At 54.8% G+C, this 21,141-nt stretch overlaps 7 protein-coding genes across 7 annotated transcripts; 3 read left to right on the forward strand and 4 right to left on the reverse strand.

Annotated features, from left to right (window-relative positions):
* Positions 1-3,258: 3,258 nt before the first annotated feature.
* G647_04329 (uncharacterized protein) lies at positions 3,259-3,722 on the forward strand (the record flags this gene model as incomplete). The annotated part of the gene is made up of 3 exons (XM_008728673.1): positions 3,259-3,387; positions 3,437-3,478; positions 3,528-3,722. The coding sequence occupies 3 exons, from the start codon at positions 3,259-3,261 to the stop codon at positions 3,720-3,722; spliced, it is 366 nt and encodes a 121-aa protein (XP_008726895.1).
* Positions 3,723-4,279: 557 nt separating this feature from the next.
* Positions 4,280-4,672, reverse strand: G647_04330 (hydroxyisourate hydrolase; the record flags this gene model as incomplete). The annotated part of the gene is made up of 1 exon (XM_008728674.1): positions 4,280-4,672. The coding sequence occupies one exon, from the start codon at positions 4,670-4,672 to the stop codon at positions 4,280-4,282; it is 393 nt and encodes a 130-aa protein (XP_008726896.1).
* Positions 4,673-5,000: 328 nt separating this feature from the next.
* On the reverse strand, positions 5,001-6,882 carry G647_04331 (uncharacterized protein; the record flags this gene model as incomplete). The annotated part of the gene is made up of 2 exons (XM_008728675.1): positions 5,001-6,053; positions 6,106-6,882. 2 exons carry the CDS (start codon positions 6,880-6,882, stop codon positions 5,001-5,003), a joined length of 1,830 nt encoding a protein of 609 aa, XP_008726897.1.
* A 1,050-nt stretch (positions 6,883-7,932) lies between these two features.
* G647_04332 (uncharacterized protein) lies at positions 7,933-8,799 on the forward strand (the record flags this gene model as incomplete). Its single annotated transcript, XM_008728676.1, has 1 exon — positions 7,933-8,799. One exon carries the CDS (start codon positions 7,933-7,935, stop codon positions 8,797-8,799), a length of 867 nt encoding a protein of 288 aa, XP_008726898.1.
* A 549-nt stretch (positions 8,800-9,348) lies between these two features.
* G647_04333 (uncharacterized protein) lies at positions 9,349-10,338 on the reverse strand (the record flags this gene model as incomplete). The annotated part of the gene is made up of 1 exon (XM_008728677.1): positions 9,349-10,338. The coding sequence occupies one exon, from the start codon at positions 10,336-10,338 to the stop codon at positions 9,349-9,351; it is 990 nt and encodes a 329-aa protein (XP_008726899.1).
* A 3,528-nt stretch (positions 10,339-13,866) lies between these two features.
* On the reverse strand, positions 13,867-14,683 carry G647_04334 (rpsU-divergently transcribed protein; the record flags this gene model as incomplete). The annotated part of the gene is made up of 2 exons (XM_008728678.1): positions 13,867-14,199; positions 14,255-14,683. 2 exons carry the CDS (start codon positions 14,681-14,683, stop codon positions 13,867-13,869), a joined length of 762 nt encoding a protein of 253 aa, XP_008726900.1.
* A 4,392-nt stretch (positions 14,684-19,075) lies between these two features.
* Positions 19,076-20,904, forward strand: G647_04335 (uncharacterized protein; the record flags this gene model as incomplete). The annotated part of the gene is made up of 8 exons (XM_008728679.1): positions 19,076-19,292; positions 19,346-19,412; positions 19,572-19,665; positions 19,731-19,892; positions 19,955-20,006; positions 20,058-20,515; positions 20,568-20,721; positions 20,771-20,904. 8 exons carry the CDS (start codon positions 19,076-19,078, stop codon positions 20,902-20,904), a joined length of 1,338 nt encoding a protein of 445 aa, XP_008726901.1.
* Between the last annotated feature and the right edge of the window lie 237 nt (positions 20,905-21,141).

Below are 21,141 nucleotides of genomic sequence, written 5' to 3' on the forward strand. Positions count from 1 at the left end.
ACATACATTTGACGACTCTCCGTGACGAGTTCTCAACACTCGGGGTGGGGTGAAGTGAGTGAGTGAGTGAGTGACTTGACTGTGGTGAAACTGCGCCAGGGCATGGTGGACGATTCTCGTTCCATCTTGACGGCAGACGCGCTAATGAGCTGATAAGGACGTACTCAGTATGGATATTGTGGACGCGGGTTGGCTCGGTTCCCAACATCAGAGTGAGGTGGCTGGCACACTTGATAGGACAGACTGCTTGGTCGCGCACCACTTTGACGAGAGGGGAGTGAGTGGTTCGATCCTCTAGCTGGAGTGGGTGGCTTGATTGGTCGGGTGATGGCCCTCGACCTTAAAAACAATGGTTTTACAAGTGGCTTTCCGGGACAGAGAGGTGTAGACGACAGGCACGGCGAGGCTAAAGATGGGTCTTTGCAGTCGTCCTGTGTCTGGTAAGCCGTCCGTCGCTCCCTGGGCGACGGCTCTCCGGTGTCCGCATCCGATGCTGTTCTTGCTCGGGGAGACCTATGTAATCGGATGTCATAGATGGGTCGGCGAACATAGGTCCGTTTACTGCTTGGGGGATAGGTAGGAGGTGAAGAGAAGTGACTTGGTCCCACTAGTTGCAACAGGGTGAGCCTTGGGCTAGTTAGCACGTGAAGGCACTGGCCCTTGGGCCGTGGTTTTCTCGTTCAGTTGGGGTACGTGCGATGCTGTGGCGGCTCGTTAGGGACTCCTTGTAGCGAGGGCTTACCACTCAGGTGATATTCAAGGCCGGATCGAGACTTCATTGGCTTGAGCTTCACTGACCCAAGTCTCCCCATATTTTAAGGTCTCTTGAATGCCGCGTTCCAAGCATCGATACCTGTACGCGCCCAGGCAGTCCCACAACCACCACTTTGGAGGCTGGCATCTGTGGCCCAGAGGTGCTTTTCGTTGCACGTTCCAATTGCATCACCTAAAGCCCGGCAAGTAGTTTCACTTTTGGTCCGGTACTTGGGCGATTGGTATTCACGAATAGCCGATTCATGGATTATCCGGTAAGTTTGACGAAGTCGCTCCTACCATGGTTGCCGACTGGCTGAACTTGAGTGCGATGTTGTCGATCAAGAGAAAGTGAGGCAGGGACAGATCAGGCTGACACTTTAAGGGGTCGATGGTCGAAAGACTAGACATCGTAAGGGTGTGGCCAAGGTGTTGGTAATCCACGGCACTCCTGCGAGCCGGTAGGATCCGGAGTCTGCGGGTAGAGACGGGTATATTCGCGCTCAGCTGTGCAGATCTCTTGCTCATTGTCAGCTACTTTCGGCATGAGGAGAAGTTGGTAGGTGAGCACGCTTGAATACTGAGTGTCGGGCCTCAGAGGGAAGCTTGTCGTACATCGGTTTGATCGGCGGAACGAGTTCATGCGAGAGCGTTCGCACAAGGAGCTATGAGTTTAAGCAGCGTCGATCATGCCTATCACTGTACGGCAGTCGTTGAGTTGCTGGAAAGCATCTTTCCCAAGAATCTTGCTTCCCATCCGAGTTTGGGTCGGCGTGTGCTAAAGAGGGCCATGATCGCCGGCAGCCTCGCAATTTCTGATTGGTGCGGCGATCGGGCCTATGCCAGGGATGCCCTGCAACCAGTCCACAGGCTTGGAACAGCACTAGCCGCTTCGAAATTGTCGTTCCTGGGGTAGCAGGGGAGGATTGGCTCCTTCAGACAAGATATTCGGATCTCCAGGGTACGAGTAGAGCTATCAGGAACGATTCCCAGGACGAATGCGAGTACGTGGCGATCACGCCAGGAATACCACTATGGCAGCCATTCCTACTTTGCTTGCTGCTCTTCATAATCGAGGCACAGTTCTTCAGTTGAGCAATCCATTCGCGGCAGGGAACGCAAAGAAGATCGCCAGTGAGGTCCTGAAGAATCGAGGAGTGAAATCGCCAAGCAGTTGATCATCAACAATCGTGCTCCATGTGACAAGCCCAGAAATGCCGCCATTTAGCACTGGCACAGCCAATTCTCCCAGTCGTGTATTCATGGTGGGACGAGTGAATCCTCAAGAATTAGTCCACTTGCATCGAAGAATGCTGTTGGCAAGAGCTTTGCCACCTATGAAAGGTCGGTAGACGCTGCATTTGTGCGACGGTTGGAGCACGATTGGTCTGGATTCCGCCTGTCAGATGGAAGTGTGCCTGAAGTCTCCGCCACAGCTAGAAGTGTAGTCGCTCGAGGGGACGGATAGGTTGGGCCAGTTTGTACCACCTTCCACGTGTGCGAACAAGAAACGACGGAGACTCAAGTCATCCGTCGAGGGGAGTCTGTTCTCCGACAAGAGATTGGTGACCTTGAGCGGTGTGGAAATCGCGCTTTGCTCGAATTCGACTCCTGCATGGCATTGCATGGTGCAGATGGACTCAGGAGACTATTGTCTGCCAAAGTTCGACCTTGCCGCAGTCCACAGTCGCCGGCGCCGGGTTCGCCTCGCACTGCAGGTGATTGCGTGCATTCTCGATCAGCGTTTCTCCGTCAATACCTGGCGGTTGCTGTCGGGCACGTACGACGGAAGGAAGATCAACAGCCGGAGGGACCGACCTTCATTATGTTGCCACTGTGAAGAAGCATCCAAAGGGATGCTGAACAGCGCTTGACAACACGTGTGCAGCACTGGCGCGATACAACAGCCTCAAAGGCAAGATAAAGTTGAGCGGGCGCCTGAGTAGCGCTGGCTTCGAGGGCCCGTTGGACGATGGCAGTGGACGCAGAGGAGTGCGAAGGTAAGGTAAGGAATGGTTGAGACGACAGAGCAGGGATGCTCAAAGTGAGGCGAGAATGAAGGCGTTGGCCCCATTTGGCAGGGCGGCTGACGTCGGCTGACGTCGGCTGCTCTGATTGGCCGCTGCTCCGTGCCGACTTGGAGGGGGGCGTCACTCGTGGACAAGCCGCCGTAGGTGTGTGGGGAGCCTTCTCGAGGCAACCACTGTCAACACTGATGTCGCTTGGAACGAATGCAATGCTGTCCCAAGCCAAATCGAGCTGCTGCAATTCAACGTCCGTGCTGCGATGGCACAGGGGAAGGCCATTGGCGAATCGCTTCGACCTGCGTCCCTCTCCGTAGGAGTTCTATATCTTGCCGGAGGCTCTCTCCATGAGTGCATCTGACTCTACCACGGCGACATCCTCACTTGAAGAGCAACACAGAATCAGAGTGCGACATTATCGGCACCACTACCCTAACCCTCTTTATACGTTTATGACTGCTGTGCAGTCCCTTCGCCCGACATGCCACAATCGATCAGCCCTGCAAACGACTACTGGATATCAGGCTACGGTCTATCCCGCCATATTGTACTTCGACAGCTCCAATACTTCCTAGGCCCAGGCGCCACCGTGAGACCATACTCATACCATGTATGACAACCAACACAACCATGGAAGTGTGCTGGCTGACCCGGACCAGGGACGGGAAGGTTTTCTGATCAACGGGCCGCAATTGACCAAGGTAAGCCAGCTGAAGCATGATGAGGTGAATGGAACTGATGATGTTACAGGAGCAAATCGAGGATCTCAAACGGCAATCGGAGCAGTATGAGCGGCAGCAGACGATGCGGATGTCCAACCGAGCCAGCAGCGGCACCGACGACGACGATTGTGACATCAATGAAATTGTGTCAATTAGTGCAAGTCGACGGCACAGTCCGACGCATGCTTCTGCGTCCCAGTACAGACGAGAACGACACCGGTGACCACTCGCCACGGCCTACTGCCCAGTCTGGAGAAGACTATGGGAAACTCTGTGCGTGCTGCAAAATGCCGCATGAATTTATCGGCCGGTTGGGTTACTCGACGCTGAGGAGTGAATCAGGTGGACGACGATTCGCACAAATAATGCATGCGACAGGACTAAGCTCTCCACTGAATGACACCAAGCCATGCAAGGAGGGATGTCGTCTTAATGCCCTAGGGCCACGGCCGAGCCGTCGTTGCATAATGAGGCACATGAGGCACATGACCAGAGTGTAGAATGCGGGGGATATGCGCCTCAAAAGTCCGTCAGGTTGGACTGCCCTGTTGCATACCGGGAAGTCATGTATATGCAGGTCGGTTTGGGCTGGAGTCGTGGCAGCTTGACACCTACGGGCATAGAGAAAATGCAGGTTCTGGGCCCACAGGTGGTGTGAACTGCGGAGCAATCTCTTTCTCGACTGGGAATTGGCGTTGGTGATTGGCGCATGCGAGGCCCTGTTCGCTGGGAGCATCTAGTGGTAGACAGTAGACTCAATGGCTAGTCGATATATGCATCTCAAGACCCTCTGTATGTCGTGTAGGTCCATGGGCCAACCAACACGGGGACATGGTAATGCCGCTCGCCCTTTTTGACGTAGAATTTGACTTCGACTTCGGGCCAGAAGCTCTCGACGCCTTTCTCCTCATACCAAGGGCCAATGTCAAACTTGATGCTCCAAGCGATTCGCTCTCCCGCGGAGTAACCTTCCATGACTTCCTGTAGACTCTTGCCGGCAGATGGTCCCCATTCTTTGACTCGACCGTCCTCATTTGTGGAAGCAGTGAATGCCACAGCCGGCTGTGTTTTCGAGCTGCTGTTGGACGACAGAAGCGTCAATGTAGCTTTCAGGCCGGACGCTGGAGTGCCCGACAGTGTGTTCAAGACGTGACAGGTGATTGGGGACGCCATGGCGTGGTGAGAACGAGGGGCGCAGTGACTGTGCAGCTGGGACAGGCGTTGCATAGAGGGTCTTCAGTCTTTCAGTTCTTCAGTCCGTGGGTTCCTGACTTGTTCAAGCTGCTTAAAAGGAACAATGTTGGCGGAGGACGCCGACGTCAGAAAGAAGTCATCGACAACGAAGTCAACGAACTCGCAGCTATGAGATTCGCAGCTTCTTTCGCTTCGGTGGTTTCCGTGCTTCCTTATCGGTGGGGCGCTACTGTCGAGCATTGGTTATCGGAAGGCGGCGAATTTCTGCAGCGAAGGAAGCCAGAAGCTTAGGATCTCAACACAAGTCTCAGCCGTCCATCTCTTCACCTTGTCTAAGCTCGAGGTACCCTCCATCATGTGTCAATGGCCGGAGATCAACGTCCTTCTGACGCAGTATGTACCGCTTCACGAACCAGGGTAAGTACTCCGTGACCTGGTATTTCACAAATGCCCTTGTGGAAATAGAGAAGACATCATCGAGTTCGTCGAGTGTTTTCAGTCGTGTTTCCGGCAGTAAAAAGAAGATCAGTATCACTGCCACCACATTCAGTGCTGCATATAGAGCAAAGGCGCCTTGAGACTTGAGAGTAGTAAGAATGCGAGGAAATGTCAGCGACAGCACGGCTGCCCAGAAATTAGCCGTAGCGACGGCAAAGCTCATTCCCACCTCTCGATGTGAGAGGGGGAACACTTCCGCTGAGTAAGTATTGGGAACTGGGCCCATTCCTGGTGAGTACAGAGCGCAGAAGAGGTAAATAAGCCCGACGAGCACTCCAAAATGTGCCGCGTTGTCTGCTGGGATGTTGAAAGACAGGCCTGTCGCTAACATTGTCACCGCCATCATCGGTAGCGTTAATAGCAGAAGCGACCTCCGTCCTAGCGTGTCCATCGTCCATACGGCAGGAAAGGCGCCCAGGAAGTTGACGAAGCCAAAAACGCAGGATGCCAAAAGCGCACCAAAATCGGAGAAGCCGGCATCCGAGAATATTGTCGACGAATAGAATGCGATAATGTTGATCCCGCACAGCTGCTGAGAGAGCATCACAACATACGAAGCCGTCGTCGCCCGTCGGATGCGAGGGACAGTGAATAGATTGAAGATTTTCCGTGAGAAGGAGGGTTCCTCGGGGTCCGCGAATTTCGACTTGACAATGTGTTGTCGGTAGGTTGAGTAGAGCTCTTTGGCCGCCTGAAGCTCTGTATTCCGGAGTCGGACCAAAGATCGAAAAGCAAGATCATAGCGGGTCCCATTCTTCAGATACCATGCGGGCGATTCGGGGCAGAAGTACAACATGCTAAGCAGAGGGATGGTCGGAATGAACGGGCCCGCCAGCTGCAACCGCCAGGCGTTATCGCCGTACTGTAAAGTCAGCAACGCCCGCGAACAATACACCTTGAGATGTGGAACGTACGTGGTAGACTGCAGCATTGGCCACAAATCCTAGGAATATCCCAAATGCTGTCCACATCTGCCATGATACTGCAAGACCTCCCCGGATGCCTGCTGGCGCGCATTCAGCAGCGTAGACAGACACGGTGCTTGCGTCTAGGCCAAGCCCAATGCCCAACAGAAATCGAGAGACCAGCAACTGCGGCCAGGTTCTGCTCAGAGAAGACCCCAGATTTGAGACTAGGCACAACGATGCTCCTGTGAAAATCGCACCACGCCGCCCGAGTCGACTATTGACAGGATCTGAGAGCCAAGCGCCAACAAGCCCTGTGCTGAGATATATCGCACTGTTGATCAAGCCCACCACGAAGTTGTCATGCTTGCTATTGGAGCCAACCCCAAGCGCCTTCGGGAAATATAAATTGGCTCCGTTCATGCCGGTCTGTGCCCAGCCTTGCTCTATGGCACCGATCGAGCATACCAAAATGGTGAAGTAAAGCATCTTCGGTTGCCGCCACCGCCGGTCCGTCTCGTCGTGCAAGGATCGAAACTCTGAACCGCTGAGGTCGATATCGGCTAGCGACGCTTCACCCTGTACAAGCACTGCAGCTTTGCGCAGCACCTTAACATGCTCAGTCAATCCATAAAGGTCAGCGAATTGCTCAACCTGGTCGAAGACAGCATCTCCGGCGGGCACATTGTGCTCGGCATGCCCCCATCTGAGTGAATCCTGCCGCGAAGATGACTGGGCGCCCTCAGTCTCCACTTCTTCCTGATGCTGGGTATCGAGTTTGGACATGTGATCTCCTTCACATTTGCAGTCAACAGGCTATGGTCAAGATTTGGCCCTCCAGCATGCGTGTTGTTGTGTGTCGTGCAGCAAGCGTCCTGAACGGTCGAATGGTCCACGGTGAAACAAGCACCACGAGGTATTCCGTCTACCGTATGGAATTACGCGAGTTGTGCTCCACCGTATAGACTGTGAGGTCACGTGTGGTCACGTGTGGTTTACCGCGCACGATTCCCAATGCGGAAGTCCGTATAACTTTCCCATTTCTGACTATCAAGTCAGACGCAAGACGCCGCGTATTCGTTCTCTCTCTGCGACTCTCCGGTCACGGCAACCATCTAGATACGGATCTCAGCACCCTTGCATAAGACCTGAGTCGTCGGTCTACCGCTGCTTGTGCTTCTGACCCGGTTGGCCGGTTGAGTACATCGAGCGTCTTCGGATTATCTCCAGGTTCTGTAGAGCGGAGTCTTGCCAACTTTTGCCATGGCTGAGAGTCGAAGTGCCCTCACAGAAGGGCTGGAGGCCTAAAAAGTGACATGAACCCTGGTGCTTCTTCCCTGCTGACATACTGTGTATACCTCGTACACGATCTCCCTTACCTGCTTATGAGCTTATATTCTACTCCACACAGGATTCCCACCTACCGCTCGAAAAGGCAGGCGCAGAGTAATCGCCTCAACCTACACAAAGGTCGTACAGTAATCGCCCACCAATCAGCACTTAGTCTATGGAATGGGGGACTGATCAAGCTTTCCAGGACCGTTGGATCCTCAGGGTTCATTACATCTTTAGCGGTGTTCCGGCCTTCATAAGGCAAGGCGTTCATGTTAAAACAAGCTGATGACCTTTGGATCGATATCCTAGCCAGACCCGATACCGACGCCGCAAACACTACATGCACACAGCACAGCATAAAGAGTCTGGGCGTCCCATGTCCTGCCAACGGTCGAGTCAAGACATCGGCTCACAGAACTCCTTCATCCGCAAATTAATTCCAGATCCATCCTCTCACAAGTGACAGCACCGCAGCGACTTACCCACTGACACGCGATCAGGATGACGAAGTTATCCGCGGCCACGCCGACCAATCCGACAAACCTCCCGGCTCGCTATGAGATCCGGAGACTCACAGAAGAACACCTCCCCTTCGCGTGGGCCATTGTGCTGCATTCCAACGTATTCTACTCGCCCGTCTGGCCCATAGTGTATCCGGAAAACAAGACGGCGCGGCTCTACGAGGCCTTCCCAGCCGGCGAGTACCTGATCCGGCACCAGATTGAGTCGGGCCACAGCTTCGGCGTCTTCGACCTGGAATACGAGTTCAGGCGCGCGGAATCCAAGCCCGACGGCAAACTGTACTGGGACATGCACGATACGACGCTGGACGCGGACCAGCTCCTCGCGCAGATGGACTTCCCGCTCGTGAGCGTGGCCATGGCCTACGACGGCATCAATCCGCTCGACATGGGGAGCGTCATGCCTTTGATCGCGTGTCTGCCCTTGTTCGGCACCTTCTACCACGTGCTCGAGACGCTGGACCCCCGGCCCGAAGCGAGCTGGAAGCCCACGGCTGAGAAGCAGCTCCTGCTGCGCAACGCGACCAGCACACGCCGCGACGCCGAGGGCAAGGGCCTCATGAAGGCGCTGGCGCAGTTCCTGATGCGCCACGCTCATGAAGAAGGGTTCAAAGCCATCCAGATCGAATGCTTCGCCGACGCGGTCACCAAGGTGTGGTCGGAGCCGCCGCCGCCCTTTAAAAGCACGGTGGTCTCCGAATTCAACACCGCCGAGCTCGAGGACGAAGAGGAGGTCGACGGCGTCAAGAGGAAGGTCAAGCCCTACGGGGACAACTGTCGCCAGCGCGCCACCAAGATTTATTGCGAGCTGAGACCGAGTGAACCCAACGGCATGGTAGGGAAGTAGAGTGACTGACTGTAGTCGACACTTGTTCGAGGAGGGTATATACGTTTCCGGCTTGAAAGCGAGTTGTCTTTCCAGTAGCTTGCAGTTTTGCTATGGTGGTGATGGATCCTTATTTGGGCCTCCTTCGCCCTTAAAACTCTCCGCAAGAGCACTCCTGTTCTGCCCGTGTCGATAACTCCCAGAAACGGTCCTCTATATATATCCTTCGCTTCGCGCTGAAATTTGTCCTGTGACTCTCTGGTCCCAGCACAGAGCAAGTCGTACCACCGAGGAGCCAGTAGGTACCGCAGCCGGAAAACTCTCGAGTCATCAAGCTTTACTACCGCCTTCCCTTGGCTCGATGCAGCGGTACGTATAGTTGTTGTTGCGCAGCTCAGGGACAGCCATTGCTGCCCTTCATTCAGGCAATGGTTGATAGCCAATGGTCGAGAAAATGGAGTGCTTGCTTGCTTCCTTGCTTGATTGCTTGCCCTATGCGATCTGATTCCGTCTCGTCTCGTCCCGGATCCTCTCCCAGTTATGCTCTCCATAGAACATGGCTGACGCGTGCTAGATCCGCTCAAACAGCTCATCCCTCCGTCTCTTCAGCGCTTCCAGTTCGGCCTGGAGCCTGTTGACTTCGCCCCTTGAGGCATCGACATCCGGAGGCAGTCCATGAAACCCCCGGAATCGTGCTTCCAATGTCGTGATCCGCTTCCTTTTGTCCTCCAGGACTTGTTGTTTCGAAACCAAAGCAGCCGTGCTCGTTACGGCCGATGATGATGATGCCGCCCCCTCCGCGGCTGCGAGCTGCCGGTCAAGGGCGTCGATGCGTGCCTTGTACTCCGCCGACTTCAGCTGCAGTTGTTTGGTTTCGCGCTGATGCTGGAGAGTCTGGGCGTGGAGCTGCGAGTAGTCCGTCGTCGTCGGGCCGATGCTCGACGCGTGAGGCGGTGTCGATGGGCGTGAATCTGTTGTATCTTCTGGGTTGGACAGCTGTGCCGCTCTTGCGCGCATGGAGGACAGGTGATGCAGTGTCTCGGTAGTTTGGGCTTGCAGATTGGATGTGAGTGTTTCAACGGAGGAGACGTGCTCTTCGAGACGGAATGTTAGGCGGGAGAGATCCACGGTCCGAGCCGGGAGACTGTCGATGATGCTCTCGGATTGTGATGACGACGGTGGCGAGCAGCAGCCAAGCAGGACTGCTGAGCGGGCTAGAGACTCCAATGAGTCCTTTCCGGCCCCTGAGAGTGAGTTTTCGAGCAAGGGAAGAAGCAAAGTGGCGTTGTGTCCTGTCGTCCCTTGACCTCTCGCTCGCTGCATACGGTTACGCTGAGAAATCGCGAGTTCCTCGCATTTGGCGTCGAAGAGCAGTTCCTGGAGCCGGTCTGCTGCGACATTCTCGGCCATGAGAGATTGGAAGGCCGTCAGTGTAGTGGCATTGCGCTCGAACGCCGGCACCGGAGACGGGTGGTACAAGTCTGAGAGCCACGAAAGAACGATTGACCAGGACTGCGACTCAATGGCCTGAGCGCGGGCTTTTGATGGGGAGGCTTCCATACTACTGATATCACATGAGCCGTGTCCAGCAAGTGTAGAGCGATGGGAGCAGTCAGCCTGGCCACTTGCGCTCTTCGCCACTTGCTACGGCCAGCATCGCAAGAAGGGAGACTCAAGACGACACGCGCTTTTAGGAAACAGGACTGCTTCACCACCTGGAGCCACCAACCAGGAAATTTACTCGCAGGTTTCGAGAAAGAACGCAGTCCTCTGGTGGATGAATTTGAGAAGCGCTGGGGGTCGTCGACATGCCAGTGCTAGTTGCTTCAGTAGTAGAAAGTGTACGAGATACGAAGCATCGAGTACGGACGTACGGACGTACGGAGTTACTCCGTACTGTGTCGTACAAGCTACCAAAAGCTTGGCTTCCGGCAGACTTGCCTCGTGCTGCTAGCGTTTATTGAGATCTTTACAATACATTTCCCATTGCACGCAGATTCCCAAGAAAGCTGATACAGTACTTCAGTCTCTCAGTCACAAACGACTGGCAAGGCTGGCTGACTCGGCAGGCTCAATGCTGCAGGTGCAGACCTTCGCGACCGACAGAGCACCGGTATCTGGACGTGCGAAGAGGGCGTATTGCTCGCACGGACCCTCCTTCAAGAATCTTTCGATTCCCACGACTCCTTCGCTGTCCTTGCTTGGAAGCTCCAAGCGGAGAATGAGGTCATGGTATATGCACCCTTTGGCATGACCGACTGTATGCTTCTGATTGTGGGAGGTCCCTGGAACGGCCTTGAATTGGCAGTGGTCAGTTCGGGTCATCGTGTCTGAGCTCTCAGTCACGGCAGATGCGACGAGGTTAATTACGTACAGCTGTGTGTGGAGCAGTATCCGATGAGGTTTGGTTCGAGCTGGACGGCATGGCTGGCGTGGTGAGAAGGATTGCGATCTACTGTATCTATCGACAGCGCACCTGGTCATACTGAACACTTCGGCAGTCCGAGGGGGTCGCATTGCATTTCACAAACAACAGTAACTCATGAAGGATGCCAGGGAGGGTCGCCAGCTTTATAATTCGGTCATCCTGGTCGCGTCTGAGCCGAGCAAGTAAACTGGGGCCTCTTCGCGCCTCGTCTGTCAGTAAAGCTGAGTTTCCCTGTATGGAAGCTGATGAAATTGAACTATGCGTCAAGGGGATGCGCGTCAATCAGTGTGGCGGATGCGACGAGTTTTCCATCGCTCTGCACGAAAACCTCCATCCCCTCGCTTGGGCTGGGTTTCTATGGATGCGTGCTGCTTGTATGATACCTGAAAATCCCCTTGCTCGGATCACGACTGCCCGATACGGTAATTTCCCAGCGAGGGCGTTGCCTATTCCATATTACTTTGCTTGCAATTGGCTGTTTTGCTTCTGAGTATACGAGCATCCGGCCGGAGAGCAGGCAAAGTATCCAGGCGCGTGGACGCTCAGTGGGAGATCATCCGTCCTCGCTAGTTCGTAGCCTTGCTGATGCGTCCCTAAGCAACATCCGATCGTATGGGAAGATCTGAGCCTCATGCGGCACATTGGATCATCACGCTAACCGGAGTGATCAACACCTGTCCTTGGCCACACGTACATAGCCACCCGAAGCGAAGGCTGCTGGCTGAAGCCAAAAGCAAAGGTCGACGATTGCTTGCTGCCCATCCGAGGCGATTGGATGTCCTCTTCAGCGTGCAGAGCGGCCGGCTGGATGCATGAGAGTACAAGTGTTCAACCAAAAGGCCCTGCGAGTTTGGCTCATCCTTTCTTGGCTTGGACGAAGCAATTGGTCAGGCTTCTTTCACCTGCACGACGAAGCATGCAGCCACGATGGATTGTGCGTGTAGCAGTCTACTTGCATGATGAAAGATACTAGCTACAGTGACAGTGCCTGGACCACCGCAGACAAAGCTAGAAGGCCATCAACTGTAGCTGCAAGCATCGGCCAACGCGCCTCCTGTGTAACGATGAGCCCCCCACCTTCAGTCGCTCTAGCCTTGACTAAATGAAGGCCAGCTCTTCGGTGTCGGAACAGTAGCCATGGCGGAGGATAAGACCCTCAGGGTGCAGTCACAGGCAAGCCGGCACTCCATAGCTACCAGTCTCACAGCCAAGGACAGAGGTCACCACTCACAGAAAACCCCGTGGTTTGCCCGTTATGTACCTTCTCATGGCGGTGGCCAACATATACTCATCACCCCATATACGTCTCCGAAAGTTCTCTCGACCAGGACATGGTTGTTCGGAGCGGGTATGCAGCCTGTTGATTCTCGAGTGCCCGCTCTGGTTCCAAAAGGCCCGCCATCGACAGCTCGCTAACCATCAAAACCATCACATCCCTGTCGTTGCTCGTTCTATCCACCCACCGTTGGCATTCTCTTGCTCCAGAATCATCCCCCCCCCCCCCCCCAACAGCAGCGCCAGGTCAAAGCACTCTTCAAATTGAAGAGCCCGTCTAGTAATGGGCAGTTCACCACCAGCAAATCCCTCTGATATCTTGCCTTCTCCAATATTGTAACAACCCCACCCCGGTTGACTGACGGAAGCTTGCTTTCGCGACGGGAGTGTAGATGCCACGGGGGGTTTCACCAGCGAAAAAGCTTCCACCAAATGGCCAGGTGGGTTTCGTCATGACGACGAGCAGGATTACCTGAGCGCCTGAGGCACATGGTCCTGGGCTGGCTCATATTAACAATCTTGAAAGCAAATTCTTGGGTGAGGTTGACTATTGCTAACAAAAGCACGCCCGGGGGGGCATTGCACAAGCGTCAAGGCTGATGCTTCAGGGCGGTGGGATGTGGATTTGCTACGTTTTCATAAACTGGCGGAATCCGGTGAGTACAGTGTTCCTCTCGAGAGGATATGATTGCCGTGTCGCCTCGCATGTCAGCGTGTGAAGGGGACCCACAAGAACTTGCTGCAGTTGCTGTTGGCCTTTTCTGCCATCCATCAATGCTCCGCCGAAGAGAGGATCGGGGCAATTCGCTGCATTCTGCGGATGCAGGTCCTGGCAATTGCCCTCTCGGCCGTCACGGCTTGAAGCGAGGGACTCTGGACATCTGGAATCGCAAGCCGCATTTTGTACACGCCAGTGCGACGTTGTCTGCTCTGCCTGGCATACTGCTGATGAATTTCATCTCCACCTACAGCAACCGACTTTGCCCTCTTTGGACAGCGATCCAGCTTGAACTTCTCGCGCATACAAGACAGGATGCATTCCAGCCAGGGCTTTCGTTCCAAACACCACAGGGCAAGGATTGAGATTTGAGGAATGTGACCTCAGCTTCGAAAGTGCAGGGTGGCGAAAAGTGAGGTCAGAAAGGTAAGGTGGTCGGAACAAGGAAACCTTTGGCTTCGCTTGTTTTCTGGTGAATCGATGGCACAATCCTCTGAGACGCCTCCGATCTAGTGCAGGTGAATCTTCGCCTAACACCTTGAATGGTCGAGGATAAACGAGACATCTGATCTCCGGCTGGATTCCGGGACAGAAGAACGATACCACGAAGACGGGTGTTGCTCCGTGTCTGGTCAATCTCTCGCTCATGTGAATTGGGCGTCGTCTTTCACACTCTGATGCCCCAGGATCGGGCCAGATTGACACTGTTGCCAGTCCAAAAGCCGATGTATTGCGAAAATCCTCCTGCCATGCCTCCCAAAATCTGCGCATCTTTCAGCCTGCGATCCAGGAATTCTTCTGTTGCAACAAAATCACTGGAGGTGTCTGTCGTCATAAACATCTCCGAGCTGGCATAGACCGCTGCGAGTGAGGCTCTTTTCGTGTACCAGGAGGAGTCGACAGCTGTGTCGCCAGCGAGGTACCAGATTTCGTCGGAGAGAGCATTGAGCTCTTTCATAGAGGCCGGGATGTTTTCGAGGAGGGACATGTGGCCCAGAGCCTGTTGCAAAGCTTGTCAATTCCGCGGCCAAGTGAGTAGCCGGCGTATCGCTTACCCCTTTCCAATGCTGGATGATGTCTGCATTGGCTCTCAGACGTGCCATGGCAAGCGTCCGGACCTTCCCACCCATGCCCAATCTGCCTCCTTCTGGGAATTGTACAGTCTCCTTCAGTAGGAGTCTTTGTGTGACAAGATGATAGTTGATCAGGTCGAACACGCGACGAGGAAACAGCTGGACTGTCACATCAAGGTATCCCGCGTCCTTAGCTCCCAATGTCATTGCTCTTTGTGTGAAGCCATGTTCTGGAACGCGTTCGATAGCCGCAGAGAGGATTCTGTCTTGGGTTTTGGCGAAAGGTGGAGGATCTGGGTGATGTATCGAGAAGTATGTTCGTTTGAGCTGGTATGTAGAGACCGTGTTTGCAAATCGCCATGGCTTACTCGTCGTCACTGAACGAGCCCGTAAAGCGTTAGTGAGTGCCATGCCTGGCGCGCAAGCAACAGACATGATCGAAGCCTGACTTGATCGGGGCGAGAGGGTATGCTATGGTATGAGCTCTCACAACGGAAGTGCAAGCGGTTTAGGCAAGGGCGGAGTCGTCGGACGGGGGACAGCAATTGAAACTGGCGATTCAGATGTGCTGTGCGTGGTTCCTACTGCGTGTGAAAATGCACGACATCTGCAGCCGTCCGCGAAGACACGAAGCTAATTACGAAGCGCTTGATCGTTTGGTCAGCCAGGCGAGAATGTTGGATGATCCCTTTCTACTGGAGGTCGCAGACGCAGTCCCGCAGGACTCGGGAATTTCTCCAGCCTCGCAAGGCTTGGCATAGACACAACCTCATTGGCTGCAGCGCCGGGCTCCAGTGACTGGGTTGACCTTGCTGGACTTGCCGCGACTGCTTGAACGATCCCAGAGCTACTTAGACACCAACTTTAGCTCTTATCATGGTCTTTTTGTGTCAGACGGCTAGCCAGCCGGACATTGCCCAGAAGCGGATAGTAAGACCTACGCTACAAGATATATGGTAGTACTCCTAGACATGATGATGGTGGGAAAGATGCATCCGTCACACTCAGCCTGACCACTGAACGTCCCTCTCCTCTCTGACGCGGCAGCCCGCGTAACTAGCTGATCGGATCGCATCTTCATCCAGCCAAGGCGTATCAGAAGAATGCAATTCCCAGTCGCTACGAGCACGAGTACGAGCAAGGAGCGGTGCCAGTTCTAGAAGATTACGGAGTACTTGGAGGATGTTCAATCCGCGTGCAGCACGTGTGGGTTGAGCCCAGTGTGCTAGAATACGCGGTGTTTAGCCGGACCAAGATGCCGAGGAAGTTGGCCGTACTCAGGCCGCAAGGCAACGTCCACTTCGGCAGCGTCACAGGATGTGGGGAGGATGTGACCCAGATCAAAATTGTCCCGCGGTTACATTGCATCATACGGGGTTCTGTATATAACTCGGATTTCTACACAGTACGAGTACTCCGTACCTACGGGCTAGAATTCCCACAACTCCAAGCTTCCTGGGAGTCGTTTTGGGAAAAGGGCCAACCATGCACAACAGTGAGAGACACTCTCTGAAAGACCACAGTGTGGATCCTGCGCTTTTGCGTCAGTCCCACGTTGCGCCAGCCTGTTTTCAGACACCATACCGAGTCCTGGATGCATGGAGCAGCAGGAATGTATGTCAAGAGTGGCGCAATAATCGGCGTTCATAGGAGCGATGTTGAAAGATGGTTGTTTGCGGTTGACGCGGAAGCAGAGAGCCGGTGGATCGTCCAAGCCCAGCTCCGCAGCCGCACGCTCTTGGGCTCCGTTTATCCGCGCTTCTGCTTCATGCCGATTTGACTGGGCATCGAGCCTGTGAGCCAATTATTGACGTTGCCGCCGCGGTGGCTTGCTGCTCCTCACCTGAGAGGCAGGCCCCAAATGTGCTTAGACTTTGCGAGATGCATGTGTTAGAGCTTCCGGTGCACCTAGCCGCAACATGGCGCCGGCGTGTTCGGCTTTATCGTTGGTTCATCGCACACAACGGGCCGATAACTTCGCAGGGGCTGGGTGTGAATAGAGGATAGTGCATGTTAACACCAGTCCTTAGCAGGACACAGGAGCCAGCAACAACCCGGTCGCAGTGAACGGCGAACAGGCGATGGTGACGGGTGGGACGTTTTCACGCCCAGCTACAGTCCCTCGTATAGCGCCGCGGGATGCCGATCTTATCGTTCGCGAGCCGTCAACCCTAGACAGTGTGTGCCAAGTGTCCGGCTCAATCTGGATCAGCTTCATGCATGAAAGATTAGAGTGCCGCATATCGACGAGGTTCAGAACGCGTGTTCTCGAACGATATGAAGTTCGCCCCCAATACACTATTCCCACGCGTCAGGGTCTGGCGTCTCGCTGGTGAACAGCAGATCGTTCTTGAGTGTCTGTTCAGCGGACATATGGGAAACCTAGAGATCCCGATGTCAAAAGTGTGCGGGTAGGCGGGGCGACAAGCAGCCGTGTCGCAGCCGAGCGAAGTCCAAAGCTGGAGAAAGCCTTCGTCTCGAAGATACGTAATTATCTGCTCGCGTAGACCACTAGTTCCGAGTAAATCGAGCAGGCAATGCTCCAAAACTCAAGTCTCCGTTAACGGTCACCCTTGGTGACAATGCGAATGGCTCTCAGGCGCCACCCGGGAGAGTCTTGTGCAGGGGCAGCACAAAGGACGCAGGATTAGCTTGCAGGAGGTGCAGAGCCACAGTCTGAGAGGGTTGCAAGGGAAGCGCCAGGCAGAAGCGGACGCGGAGGAAGAGCTTATGCTGGAGAGGCCCTTTCCTGGCACTGGAATCGAGGAACCCATTTCTTGCCCGGCAGCAACAGTGGCTCTACTCGCACCTTCCATTGGCTTATAGGCGCACCGAGAGTTTTAGACTATCCATTACAGCCTCAGCAGGCTCGTGAACTATGCAGCACATATCAGCTTGACAGTCCAAGTCTGGGTGACAGGAACAGGGGAATTCAAGCAGCTCAAATGTGGTGTTAGCGCCAAGGCCAGTGGCCCACTCAGACATCGTGCCTTCGCTTGTTTTGCCGTCACACTCTGTGCTGCGCCCATCCACAAGCCATCTCTCGCCATCAACACCTTGCATCCATCTTGCTGCCTCCTGCGTCTATAGCTGCCGTGAATCCATCGGAACCTTTCCCTTACCTGACCCTCCCTAACCTTCCTCCGTGGCCCGAGTCTGCCGTGCTGCTCACCCAGCCGCACCCGTCCTCGCATTAGGCCCCAGACAGCTGGCTTGCAGGCTTACTCGATCGACTGTATTATCGTGACAGCAGTCCCCATTGGGCACCGTTCCGAACGGACCCTGCCCTGACAGCCCTGACACGAGCCATTTGCGCGCTTTGTGGCCGATCTCTGGTTGGTCACTCACCTCTCCCTTGCTTGGAGACAGACAAAAAGAGATGGAATGTCACAGGCACCCTGGAAAGTGGAGGCTGCGTCGGCGAAATCGTCCTCAGAGACTGTGGAGTCTTAATGTGATGGATGCGCGACGAGCGCATGACGAATAGGAGTATTGAAAGAACATGTTGCTGACTGACCGTGTGATGGCAGAGGTTTCCATTTACAGCTTCACCTGCCTTAGGAGTCAACACCACGATCCAGCAGACACCATATCGCGGCCAATCACACCTTATCTCCCGCGTACAGCATCGCGCCCGGAGTGTATTGCATGACTCGGAGACTCCACTCCAAAACTCGTTCTTTTTCGCCCCGCCAGACCCGGACTGGGCTCCTTGCTGCCTCGATTCAACTTCCGTTTTGCTAGCAAGAAAATTTTACCCAGCACAGAAGGAACACCTGGGCACGTACCCGCGAACAACTCGGTCCAAAGACGCGCCGCCCTGAGGCTCTGTCAGATTCGGGTTTCGCTGTTTCCGCGCGTGTCAGGAATCCTATCTTTTGATTCCCCGGAGCCCTGTCGCCAGGTCCAGAGAAGCCGCTCCACACGGACAAAACGAGCTGCGCGCGTTCTCTGCCGACAGTTCAGACAGCCCTTGTGCCACTCGGGAAACTCGTTAGCTGGTCTCTTCCCTCCCCCCTCCCTTCCTGCATTCTCGTGCATACGATCCTGATCTCAGTAGAGTCAACAGAGCAAAACCCGCCGCACGACCTCTCGGCAATCGATAATCATGGGTGCGTTTCTCTGCTTTGTTCACCTCGGTGTCCCAGTCTAGCCCTTCTGGCATTGACCTGCCCGATCATTCCTTGCCCTGCCTACATGTGCCCGGTCCCAACTTCGATTGCATCAAACCTCCCTGCCCAACCCCATCCCTTCACCGTCTCTTTTCTTCCACTTCCACAGCTCTGGCTGCGCCAGTCAGTTCGCTAACTCATTGACTTATAGTAAGTGACACAATTTCCTGTCCCGCGCACATATCGAGTTTCGCATCCACCGAGATTGGAGGTGAAGATGTGACCAACCTCACTCCGACCATTCCCAATCGGCCTGGGGTCCACTTGCGCCTTATGTCCCTGTGCGTGAGGCGGAAGGCGAATCAAGGAGACCGGACCACCTCATTGTCTATTCACTGCGGCACCACAGTAGCGTGCTGTATCACTTGCACGTGTCACTGAATCTCGCACTCACCTGCGCAGCCCTTTAAATTCGACCTCAGCCGCAACCTCATCTCGCTCACACGTTATGATCACTCTTGCCCGGCAGGTTTCTGACCATCATTTGCAGAGGGACCGATCAGACCGATCTCGATCGCCTCGTCGCCGATCACGGAGTCCACGACGAAGCCGACGCTCCTACTCTCCCCGTAGCCGTTCTCGCAGCAGAGGTGACGAATACCGCCGCAGCGAACGTCGGTCTCGGAGTCCCATGAGCGGTGCAGCCAACGCATCTGGAGGACATTCAGGAGGTTCGGGCTTCGCTGGTGGAGGTCGACCACCGCAGAGAACATTCGAAGAACGAGCGGCGGCGAAAGAACAAATGATGCAGTCAGTGCGCGAGTCATCTCAACAAGACCGTCGGGTCTATGTGGGCAATTTGGCGTACGACGTCAAATGGCATCACCTCAAAGATTTCATGAGACAAGGTCAGTTTCTCGTCACTCGCTCCTGCCTTGAGACATGACTGACTCTGAAACAGCGGGAGAAGTTCTCTTTGCTGATGTCTTGCTTCTTCCGAATGGAATGTCGAAGGTGGGCGCCATTGTGTGATGCGGCTGGTTCTACTGGTCTTCCTTTTCTGGTTTGTTTCTGTTTGGACGTTGGATTGACGGGTTGGACCTGGTCCACGGGTTATGTAGGGATGCGGGTGAGTCGCATTCTCAGCCGATCTTGCCAGCTGGCGCCCTTTTCTAACTAAATGCCAGGATTGTGGAATACGCAACTAGGGAACAAGCCCAACAAGCCATTCAGACTCTCAGCAATCAGAGCTTGATGGGTCGCCTTGTCTACGTTCGAGAGGTGCGCATTCTCTTTTCGGCCAACAACATTTCTGGCCACGACTAACCGCAGGTTTTCTCTACTAGGACCGCGAAACCGAGCCACGATTCACCGGCCCACCGGGTGGTCGCGGCGACTACGGCGGCGGGCCCCGCGGAGGCGGTGGCTTTGGTGGCTACGGTGGTGGTCACTATGCCGGCGGTATGGGCGCCGGCGGTGGTGGCGGTCGGCAACTTTATGTTTCCAATGTCTGTTCCTCATTCCTTCAAATCCCTCTGGTTTCAAAGATGTGTTGACATGGAATTTGCAGCTCCCTTTCAATGTCGGGTGGCAGGATCTGAAGGACCTCTTCCGCCAAGCTGGTATGTCTGCTCTTTTCTTGATGAGCTGACTTGATGTCTTACATTTCACAGCTCAAGAAGGAACCGTCATTCGAGCCGACGTCCACGTTGATCCTACCGGCCGTCCCAAGGGCACCGGCATTGTGGCATTCGAATCTCCTAACGATGCCCGAAACGCAATCCAGCAATTCAATGGTTACGATTGGCATGGCCGCGCCCTTGAAGTCCGAGAAGATCGCTACGCAAGCAGCGGGCCTCCCATGGGCGGCTACGGTGCACGCGGCGGCTTTGGAGGAGGGTACGGCGCCCGCGGCGGTTTCGGTGGTGGTAGAGGAGGCTTTGGAGGCCGTGGAGGTTATAGTGGCGGCTATGGTCGAGGAGGCGGCTATGCCGCCGGTGGTGGTTATGCCGGTGGAGGCGGAGGCGCTGGTTACGGTGGAGGAGCAGCTCAAGAGCAAGCGGCTCCCAACCCTTTCACCGACTTCGCGACTACCGGAGGCGAGCGCAGCCAGACTATCTACGTCCGGAATGTGAGTAGCCTCTTCTGCATCGTACAGTGCCAGCACGCTGACAGCGATACAGCTCCCTTGGTCCACCAGCAACGAGGACTTGGTCGAATTGTTCACCACGATTGGCAAAGTCGAACGCGCGGAGATCCAGTACGAGCCAGGTGGGCGGTCGCGCGGATCTGGTGTCGTCGAATTTGACACTGCTGAGAACGCTGAAACAGCCATCTGTATGTTCCTTCGCACCCTGGGCGACAGACTCATGCTAACACTTCATAGCAAAGTTCACAGGCTACATGTACGGTGGCCGGCCCCTCGGATTGAGCTACGTCAAATACACCAACGCCAATGGCAACGAGCCTATGGAGGGTCAAGAGGCAACAGGTGACATGACTCAAGACCAGATGATGTGAGATATTGCCTCGCCAACAAAATAGCGACGCGTCTCAACCCTGCCTTCCTTATCCACCAGCTGCGCAATAACACGGAAAAGTGAGGCACGGATACTGTTTCTGCACGTTTCATTCGACACAACCTGAAATTGTACTTTTACGACTTTCCTTCGACACCTCGACAAACGAGACATTGGGCACCAACATGCACTCTATCTCATGCTCACTACATCTCCTTACGTCTTCGAAACCAGAAAC

This window comes from Cladophialophora carrionii, assembly GCF_000365165.1.
Source record: "Cladophialophora carrionii CBS 160.54 unplaced genomic scaffold supercont1.3, whole genome shotgun sequence".
NCBI classification, from domain to species: Eukaryota; Fungi; Ascomycota; class Eurotiomycetes; order Chaetothyriales; family Herpotrichiellaceae; genus Cladophialophora; species Cladophialophora carrionii.